Raw genomic sequence first — 11,213 nt, forward strand, 5'->3', positions numbered from 1 at the left:
TGTGTTAGACTATATTGTGCTGTGTTAGACTGTGCTGTGCTATGTTAGACAGTGCTGTGGTGTGTTTGACTGTGTTGTGGTGTGTTAGACTGTACCGTGGTGTGTTTGTCTGTGCTGTGCTATGTTTGACTGTATTGTGCTGTGTTAGCCTGTATTGTGGTATGATTGTTTGCACTATGCTTAATATTATATGTTGTCTTTCAATACCAAAGCAGCTCCTATTGTCAGTCTGAAGTCTATTTGTCCTAATCACCTAAGTGTTTCCACTTATAAGTTATAATTGATTGCATGAACTGGCTTACTGAGTTTATTCCACACTGAGGGGAAAGACTACACCAGTTCAGTGGCATTTAGAAATTGAAAGAGATGAAGTTATTATTTTATGAATGACCTATAACAGAGCACGTATCTTTTAAAAAAATATGAAATTGCTTTAGTTTTAATATATGTGACTGTTATCCACGAAAACCATTTCCATTTAAAGCTTTTCTGAGGTCTCATTGGAGTAAATCTGCTGGAGAATTGGTTGTCATGTTATACGGGAAGGTTAACAATGTCTTGAACATTTCAGACAAAGTTAAAATGTCCATTGGCTTTCTCGGTCAATGTGATGCTAATTTAAAAGGATAATTTGGCGATCAGCATTCAAATACACTACTCAGGATCTAATTCTGTTAATTATTCCCAGTAAAGCTGGAAGTGGAGCTAAAGGAACTGGGGACGGGCTGAATATTGTAGTTCATGACACTTTGCCACTGGTGACCCCTGTTGGAAGTGTACGTCAACAACTGTTGTGGGTTGCCAGGACCAGCTTTGATGTTTCCCATGAAATGGCCATAGACATTTGCTAATATCCAAGGACAGCCTTTTGCATGAGAAGGCCACAGTGCAGCCAAACCTCCAATGTGAACGAGACCATTGTGAAGAGGTCAGGGAGAAACAGGACAGAAAGAAAACAATTTTGAGAACTATTGCTGTAAGCCCATATCCCAGAAGTGTCACAAGAAAACAATCTGACTTTGTAAACTTTGATGCCTTCCATGCATTGACCTGACCACCACACACAGTGACTGTATGTTAAAAGAGTAGAGAAGCTGAATTGACATTTTTTGACTGCTTTCTTCTCCTCTTCTCCTTGCAGGTGTCCAGCCATTCTCACATCCAGTTCCAAGCATTCCCATGCACACTCTCGAAACTATTAGTGAAGAATCTATGCATTTGGAGGATAGAACTTGCACTGACTCCCAGCAGATGTCCTCATCTATTGTGAGCAGTTCCAGAGAAGAAACCACCAACTCAGAAGAACACTTAGTTCCAGAGAGCAGTCCGCCACCACCAAAATCAATAAAGATCTCTACCAATGATAACCAAGCAATAAAGGCCCCAGAGGCATGTTACAGTGAGGAACAGTTGGAAAATGGAGCTGTTTGTCCGGGCAAGGATCTCCTCAGAGGAGGTAACGTTTGTCTTGCATCAAATCTCCATGAAGCTTCTCAGGATGATGATGAAGCTTCCCAGTTTTCTGATGACAATGCAAGTTTGTGCACTTCCATTGATCACTCCAAAACCACAATGAGCTCTTCTCAAAGCCAGAAAGATCCCTCATTGGCACCAGATGGCCAATGCAAGGAGAAAGCTGGAATCCTCAGTGACCATCTGGATCAATTTGATGTTTTACCCATGGGATCCTCAGCCAGTAATTCTGTTCAGGAAGAGTCTGGTGAGAGATCGGACAGCAGAGAATCAGCTGAATCTCAGAACTGTCCTACATTTGATTTAATCTCCAGTTCTCCACCACAAGGTGCTCAACATGGGTGTGACAAACATTCCCCTGGTTGTCTTGTTAGGACAAACGTTCACCCTGATATCGTACGGAGCATTAGTTGCGACGGACATCTCATTCAAAGTCAACAGTCATTGTTGGTGACTCATATCCAAATGTGCACCTCTCCTGTGCCTGCGGTGTCATCAGATGTGACCATTAATGATAGAATCTGGTGTAAATTGGATTGTGGGAACCACAGGGATAGTATGTCCTCGTCATCCAGTATGTCATCAAATGACACTGTCATTGACTTGTCATTACCCAACTTGGCCCGGAAGAGCTTGTCTGATCTGAGCAGCAGGCAGAACGAAACTTTGGAAGGGCTTGTGATAGATAAGCCGATAAGGCCTCGATCGGCCACAACTGGTCATGAAATGCTCACCAAAGTTAGCAAAAGTAAGTCTAATCCCAATTTAAGATCTCATGGTGACCAGCAACAAGTTGATGACCTTCAACCAAAGCCCTTGGGTAAATCATTGCCAATTCCCGGCCAGTCAAACTCAAGGCGACACACCTGGAATAGGCTATATATGGAAAGCCTCAAACAGTCTTCCCCAACTCTCAATTCCATAACACAAAGCAGAAAGGTAGCAGACTGTCCAAGTAAGTCAAAGAGCCTGGGGGACCTAACTTCTGATGATATTGTGCCCAGCTTTGACAGCAAGTACAAGAGCATTAGTCGGACCTTTATCACAAAGCCCATGCGTGAGCAGCGCAGAGCAGCTGGCATAAAGAGATTCACCCAGGACAATTTGACGGAGCAGCTGAAGAGGATCACAAGCTTTGAACGGGAAAATGATATCACTTCTCCCACCACTGGCCAACCTCCAGAGACTGAGGACTGTAGCCCGGTTGTCCTGCGCAGAGCTTCATCAAGGAGCCAGAGCCGGGTGCGATATATTGCAAACCGGGCGAAGCAGGCACAGGAACGGCTACGGCTGCAGAATCTGGGGCAGAGCAACCCGTCCAGCATGCTGGAAGAGAGGGGTAACCCAGAGGGGGCCTGCTGTGACGCTAAGAGCATTTGCACAGATGTAGCTCTGCCCTATCAAATCCCAGATGAAGTCAAGGTCCCAAAAACTGCTAACAACGAGACTGAGGTCTTCTTCATGCTAAAACTTTAAGACCTGTTACAAAGAGAGCTTACTGAGGTCAAATAAATCGAAATGCATCAGGAGACTTCAAGAATGATCACGTGATGTTTTCACTGCAAGAGCAGTACTGAGAAGCAACATCCTTGGGAATGGGTCCAACTTTCGAAAAGCTTGAATTTGTGCGTTATTTTTATGTTGCACTTCTGGTGTGCCATATTTTGCACAAATGGTGTAGTTTGCACTGGTATAACTTTTACAATGCAGGTGCAAACGGATGCAGAAGAAAGCACTAAGAATTGCGCAAAAACAGCAAGGGAGAAGAGAGTGAGACCTAGTGAAAGACAGAAAATAAATTCAGCTCTTAAGAGCTTGTGAACAACTATGTCTTCCTACCATCAGTGGGGATGTGAAATATGTGGCAGTGGTGTTTATTATCTAATGCTACTCATTTTGAGTCAGAGATCAGGCAAATGTGTCTTCAGTTCCTAGGTGTTGCTGTTGTATCTTAGCCCCCATCTGGATACATATTTACAACATGACACAACTGCCTGAATTATTTTTTAAAACTATGTATGCTCTTGTATAAAAATAAAATTGCACGATAATGTTTTTATTTAAAATACAATATCATTAGATTGTTTTAAAATGAATATCACCAAAAAAACAGAAAAGGATGCTGTGTATTTAATAAATGTGCAGCAATGTGTATGAATTGTACTTTCCAAACAAAAGCTATGTCCAATCTTTCTTTAAAGTGTTGCATGTTTTTTTAATTGTGATTTTAATACACAACCAAATATAGCTTAAAAAGTGTATACTTATATTCCATGACCAACTCCATACACAAAGTATAACCATGGCAATTGTTCCAGATGTGATGATTATTGTATTAACCCTTTTAGTGGGCAGTTGTAATGAGAAAAATGTTCTCAGGAGGTACAACTCTCTGATTCGTGTTAGGTGGTTTGAAGCCAGCTGGAGTCTTAATGTAGAAAGGCTCCTTCCACCTATCCAGAGAAAGTTGTCCAAGAATCTAACCCTAGCCTGTGTTAGGTTAACTGATGCCCAAGTGGGGTCCAAGTTGGAGCGAGGAAATTGGTCTTTTGAACTCCAGACAGGAAAAACATCTCACTGAAGTGCGTTTGTAAGTGCCTAGGTGTGGACAGTTGGGAAGAAAGTACCAGATTTCCACTACCCTTCGCCCATGGTTTCCCACCATGAAATGTCAATGGCTTGGCATTAAGTTTGATGTTACGCCCCCTTGTTCTGGGCTCACCTGACCCATGGTAAATAGTTTCTCTCCATCCACCCACTTTAATCCTTGAATCATTTCAAACACCTTGGCCAGATCTCCCTTTACTGAACACAAACCTAACTAAGCTGCAAACCACTTTGTAAGCACATACCAGCAGATGATTGGGTGTCGGACCAAAAAGAAAGACGTGCTCGTGAAGGAATCAGTGAAATCAAGTTCCTCTAATCTTCTGCAATCACTGTCATAACTTGAACATAACTGAGGAAGTGGAATGTAAAATGGAATATACTCGATTACCTGAGGTCGCCATCATTATTGCCAGTTTCTAAGTTGCCTGTAAAGTGTCAAACATGCAATAGCCCCTTAGAAAGTGAATGGCTTGTCAGGGGTGGGAACTCTGTAGAATGGGAATTCTCTTGTACTCCTGGTTCAGAATGAGGCCCAGTGCACTCTGTGCAAACTGAAACCTATGATAAGTTGCACATTATGAGGACAGTGGTGTTGTTGACTAAGCAAAGTAATCAATTAATGTAAAACAAAACTCAACCTTGATGTGACAAAAACACCTGACAGAGAACATTAGCATTCTGAGAATCAAAGAATCGTTATAGTGTAGAAGGAGGCCATTTGATTCGTTGTATCTTCACCAGCCTCCAAATAAGCAATCTACTTAGTGCCATTCTTGCACTTTCTTCTTGTACCACTGCATGTTCTTCCTTTATAGATCACAGTCTAATTCCCTCATGAACACTTGACTTGAACCTGTTTCTGACATACTGTTAGGCAATGCATTCCAGACTGCAACACACTGCATGAAAAAAGTTCGTCTCATGTCGTTTTGCTTCTTTCATTAACCTGTGCCCTCTGTTTCTTGATCCTTTCACAAATGGGAACAGTTTCTCACTATCTGTCCAGACTCTTCATGATTTTGAATACATTTATCACATCTCCTCTCAGTAATCTTTTCTTTAAGAGCAATCTGAACTTCTCCAGCCTACCTTCATAACTGAAATTCCTCACTCTAGGACCATTGTTGTGAATCTTTTATGCACTCTCTCCAGTGTCTTCTTCCTTCCTAAAGTATGATGCAATACTCTAGCCGAGGTTGAACTAATGTCTTCTACAAGTTCAGCATAACTTTGAAAAGCAGAAAACTGTAGATTCTGGAAATCCAAAACAAAAACAGAAAATTCTGGAAAAGCTCAGCAGGCCAAAAAATGTCCGTGTTGACAGAGCAGTAGTCAATCTTTCAGGCCTTACCAGTTTCATTTTAGTTTCAACATAACCTGCTTGCTCTTAAATTCTAACCTTATCTGTCTTTCTGTATTGTTGATGCAATTTCAAACTCTCAAGCATGGCTACGCACGAAGAGTTGGGATCCCAATACCTACTCCTTCTGTCAGCACAGTTACAACATTTCAACAGCTTATTCCTCACTTACCTCTTTAACCCAAAAGTCAAGGTGGCAACAACAGTTACAAATGTTTATGTGGCACCTTGATTATAGAAACATCCCAAGCCACTTCAGATGGAGTGTTACCAGAAAGCATTTGGCATTGAGCCACTGAAGGAGATATAACCATTTTCTTTAAAGAAGCATCTTAAAAGAAGTTTAGGAAGGGACTTTCAGAGCTGAGGATCTAAGAGCCTGAAGTCATGTGCACCAGTGGAGAAGTGATAAAAATTGGGTTTGCTCAAGATAGCCAGCAATGGGGAAAAACAGAGACCTCAGAGGGTTATTAAGCTGAAGAATGTGATGATAAAGAGGAGGAAAGCAGATGCACAACCAGAAAAGGAGAAACGTTATATAGGATGGATTGATGTGATGGCAGTTACATGGAATGCAGACTACAATTCTCCCCATCTTTTCCAGACTGGTGTTTATGCTCCACAGAGCTACCTCCCATCTTGCTTTATCTCACCCTAATTCTAAATCCTTCTATTCATTCACTTCCCCTTGAAAATATCTGTAATATTTGTCTTACACTCCCTGTGGTGGCTAACTCCACAGTTTAATTTCTATGTACAGAGTGTCTTCCAAATTCTTTATTGGATTTGATCTTATATTTGTCACCTCCAGATGTAGTAGTCCCACAAGTAGAATCATCTTCCATAAATCCCTATAAACTGTGTCTGTTGGAGCCCGTCATAATCTATCAGGTCTCTCCTCACACTCTCTGCCCCACCAGCCTCTTTTCTGTAGAAAACAGCAATAGCTTGGTCAATCTTCCCTGCTAATGATAACTGCTTAATTCTGGTATCCTTCTCGGTGTCAATGCTGTTGCTCAGTTGGGCAGGAGAGAATTAGACTTCATACCAATTGTTGACATCATCTCACTGCCCAAAGATCTCTCAGGTACCAGAGGAACTATGAAGACTCTACACTGCGCACTACACTGGCGGCAAACCTCAGAATTTTAGTGAAAGTTGAACTTTACAGTTCAATGAGGGTTGGTTTAATTTGGTTTGGCGTGAACAAGCCAAACTGTAGGCATTAGAAAATTAAATGATTCATTCATTCATAATTGTCTTAATGCACTTAATTCCAAGAACTTTTCCATCCTTGATTTTGTACATTTTACTTAACTACGTTGTAACTTACAGATTGATCACTGGTTGCACTAACCCTTGCATGATGTATCGTTTCAACCAGAGATGTTCTAGATATTGTTAATATTTAAAATGCAGAAGAGCCAAATTTTAGGAGTGAAATGCATACTGGGAGCATTTTTGATTTAAGTTGTTTTATTTTAAATGTCTGATCAAAAATAATAATTAAATGTTTCAGGTTATGAAATGAGAATGTCTTGTTTCCAGATATCTTGGATGTAATATTTCAATTGACGCACAGTATCTTCCGTGTACATTACTGAGAGTCACGAATGTGATATGTCCACATGGCAAAAAAAGTACAGAATACAAATCTGTATCTTCCTACCACTTTGATAATTCTGCAGCAGCTATCTGCGATTTTAAACACTATTTGTAATTAAACTATTGTACCAATCAAATAAAATGCAATAGAGTTTGCTGTAATTGTTCTTATTCAGCTGCCCTGAACCTCTTACAGTTTGAATCACACTTTTGCTGCTGAGGCTAGTTGACTGCGTGACTGTAGTCTGTTTCTAATGAGTTCCAAAAAAGTCTGCTCTGTTGTGCTGCAGTGTAACACTGTGCTGCAGTAATACTGTAAATCTCTGCTCCAGTAATATTGCAAGCCTTACTCCAACAACAGCCACAAGTTGTATCGCTATAAAGCCTTTACCACTGTAGAACATCCTTGGCACTTCACAGGGCAGTTATCAAACATGATTTGGTGCCGAGTGGCATAAAGAAATATTAGGACAGATGATAAAAGCCTGATCGTTGAGCTAGGTTTTAAACAGCATTAAAAAGGAGGAGAACAGTATTAAAAAGGTTGAGAAGCAGAATTCAAAAGAATGGTACCATGGGAGTTGAAGGCAGAGGTTGTAGTGAGGGTGGCAGATGGGATTGGAAGAGGTTACAGAGATAGGGAGGGGACTTGAATATGGAAGAATTTGCAAAAGTGGAATTACACTTCATAAAATCGAGTAATATTGTATTGATGGAATCCCTACAGTGCAGAAAGTAACCCATTGGGTCTGCACTGCCCCTCTGAAGATCATCACACCCAGACCCAGCCCCCCACCCTATCCCTGTGACTCTACATTTCCCATGGCTCATCCATCTAACCTGCACACTTCAGGGAAATTTGTAGCATGGACAATCCACCTATTGTGCACATCTTTGGACTGTGGGAGGAAACCAGAGCACCCAGAGGAAACCCATGCAGACACGGGGAGAATATGTAAACTCCACACAGACAGTTATCCAAGGCTGGGATCGAAACTGGGTCCCTGGCACTGTGAGGTAACAGTGCTAATCATTGAGCCAGCATGTTACCCAATACTGATATTGCAATATTAGACTATAATAATATCATACACAACCACTGTGATGCTGTAAAATTGCAAAAATACTAAAAACCTGTCTAACTGTATGGGATAGTAATTTCAGGATTCCTGTATACGTTCTGAAAAGCCATCTTCAACTCAAAACATTAACTCTTTCTTTCTCCATGGGTGCTGCCAGAGCTGCTGAGTATTTGTAGCACTTTCTGTTTCTGTCTCTGTATTGGTTTCCTCGGGTTTGAAATTTTTAAGTACCTATCTGTACTGGTAGTTCTGTAACTAGAATATCACACCACGGTAGCCAGCAACTTTGGTATGTTCATTGCATTTCACCCTATCGCTCAGTACTTCTGGTGTTGTGCGGTACAGTGATAAAAGGGTCAAAAATGAGTAGACATAAAGGAGAGAATAAATAAAAGAAAATTTAGGACAGAGGCCTGGAGAATCTTGTTTTCTGAAAGATTCTAAGTTTATGGATTGAATGACCACAGTTAATAACCAAAACAGAGAGCATATCACTATTGAAGAATAGGCTTTGTAGGTGGTTGTTGGAAAAGACAAACAATCTAAACACTCCCTGCCTGTCTCCATTTAAATTTTTGAGTTTATTTGTCCCTTGATTCTGAATTCTTTAAAAATCAGATTGCTTTGTTTCCACTGTACGATGATTGCTAAATTGGGGTGTCTCATTATTGATCTCTTCCTTGACAATTGAACACACAGGAGATTGAACCACTGGTCCTGCCAGAAATAGCCAGAGGAGAAGAAAAATAAAATGCCATAAGAAGTCAGCATAATGTCTGGTAAAATAAACAGTGAAATCCTAAGGAGAAAGGACCCACAAGCATTCTCAATGACCCAAATCCCACAATGGAAGCATCGGCCTCAAAAAGTAGTTGCCATGGAAACCATCAGCAATGGACCCGAAGCATCCTAAAAGCAATCACACAAACTCTATTCAACTGTGTGTCCCTCTGTCAACAGGAAGAAAATCATCTCACCACTGCCAACAAAAAGCTTCATTCATTACACTTTCTAGAAAATTCCTTCTGAATAGAAATCGCCAATTTTTTTTTAAACACCATTCGTACTTTAACAGCTGCTCCTGCAATGGGTTCAGTTTTGATTGCAACCCTCGGGATTCCATTCATTTCATCTTCAGAATATGTAATTTTTTTTCCCTATTCAGAATTTTCAGTCTGGAAAACCTTGAAAAATGGAAGGCCAAGTTTACTTAAACACATTAAGGCTGACGGCAATGATAACAAATAATAGTTCTTTAAATTGATTGTATTTTTGTTACTGTTTGAAAACATTTTGTACCAAATTTTCTTTTAAGATCATCAGTGTGTGCAGGCTCACCAAAATTTGACTGGTTCCACAATGACATGGTTGACTCTTAATAGCCCATGGAATCATTGCAGCAAGACAATCAAGAGTATTGAAGCTGCCAGCATAGGCTCAACAGGAAAGTCCACTGACAAGTACTCAGAGCAACTCACAATAGACAATGAATGCTTGCTTTACTAATGATGCCCACATCCCAAGAATTAATTTTTTTTTTAAAACTGCAATGTCTTTTGGTACTGTTAATTCAATTCAGTGTCCCCAAGTCAACTGAATTTGCTGACTCTTGCTTTGGTACCTTCCACATTTTTCATTGGCAGCTCTCCCAAGTGCTCGCTCTTCAGGTGTGCATTAATGCTAAGGGATGGCAGCCTATTTGTCTGTGGAAAGCATCATAACAAACCAGACCCAGGCTTAGCCCAACAGCCACATTTCACCATTGTCACTGGACAGTGAGCAAGTGTCAGGTTGCCAATGTTCCCATCAGCAACCCCTACCTGCCAAACTGAAAATGCTGAGGGTTACTATTGTTTGCTCCATCACATAATACATAGAATTACATCTACGTTATAGCACAGAATCAGGTCTTTTGGTCCAATTAATCAATATTGGTCTTTATGCTCCATACAAGCTTCTCTCCACCTTTTTACATTTCACCTTATTCCTTTCTGTCTTGTATTGATCCTATTTCCCTTTAAGTAGTTACACGATCTCTGCCTCAACCACTCACTGAGGGAACAAGTTCTGCATTTTCACTGCTCCTTGATTAAAAAAACATCTTCCTCATTGCATACATTAGTGATGATCTTATATTCAGGTCCATGTAAGTAGAAGCAACTCCTGTTCACCAGTGCTATCAAACCATATCATAATTTTCAACACGACTATCAAGCCAACTTTCAGCTTTCCCTTTTCTAGACAAAAGAGCCCCAACCTGGTATCACCTTTCAAATTTTGTTTGCACTTTCTCCAGTGCCTTTTTATCATTTACGGAATACTGCAGTCACAGCTACACACGATACTCCAAACTGCAGGAATTTCAGCTCCATTAAAATCACGTCATCACACACCACAAATGGCATCTGTCCTCCAGCTCTCTTTGGCTCTGCATCACACTGGATAGTATATGTTCTTTACTGGCATTGGAAAACATTGTTACAATTAAATATTGGTTTAAGATGACCTCAGATAAATGTTTCCAATGGGATTTTAGTAAGCATTTACCTGAGTTGGGGTGGCATGGTGGCACAGAAGTTAGCGCTGCTGCCTCACTGTTGCGGGGACATGGGTTTGATCCCAGCCTCAAGTGATTGTCTCTGTCAAGATTGCACATTCACACCATGTAGGGCGGCACAGTGGCTCAGTGGTTAGCACTGCTGCCTCACAGCGCCAGGGACCAGGGTTTGATTCCACCCTCGGGCAACTGTCTGTGTGGAGTTTGCACATTCTCCCCGTGTCTGCGTGAGTTTCCTCTGGGTGCTCTGGTTTCCTCCCACAGTCCAAAGATGTGCAGGCTAAGTGGATTGGCCATTGTAAATTGCCCATAGTGTTCAGGGATGTGTAGATTAGATGGGCTATAGGGGGATGGGTCTGGGTGGGATGTTCCGAGGGTCGGTGTGGACTTGTTGGACCAAACGGCCTGTTTCCACACTGTAGGGATTCTATGTCTGTGAATGGCATCTTTCTACACTAGAGGGATTCCATGCTCTATTTTGTTAATCTCTCTGCTCTCTTTTTCAATCTTTCCATTCCACTTTCTT

The 11,213-nt window shown here is 41.1% G+C and overlaps 1 protein-coding gene across 1 annotated transcript in view; it reads left to right on the forward strand.

Annotated features, from left to right (window-relative positions):
- Window positions 1–7,210, forward strand: part of plch2a (phospholipase C, eta 2a) — a 129,910-nt gene extending 122,700 nt beyond the window's left edge. The window contains exon 22 of the mRNA XM_048614877.1: window positions 1,142–7,210. Coding sequence (XP_048470834.1) covers window positions 1,142–2,949 — 1,808 coding nt within the window. The 3' untranslated portion in view covers window positions 2,950–7,210. The remainder of the gene's footprint in view (window positions 1–1,141) is intronic.
- Window positions 7,211–11,213: the final 4,003 nt, after the last annotated feature.

This window comes from Rhincodon typus, chromosome 31 (assembly GCF_021869965.1).
Source record: "Rhincodon typus isolate 14 chromosome 31, sRhiTyp1.1, whole genome shotgun sequence".
NCBI lineage: Eukaryota > Metazoa > Chordata > Chondrichthyes > Orectolobiformes > Rhincodontidae > Rhincodon > Rhincodon typus.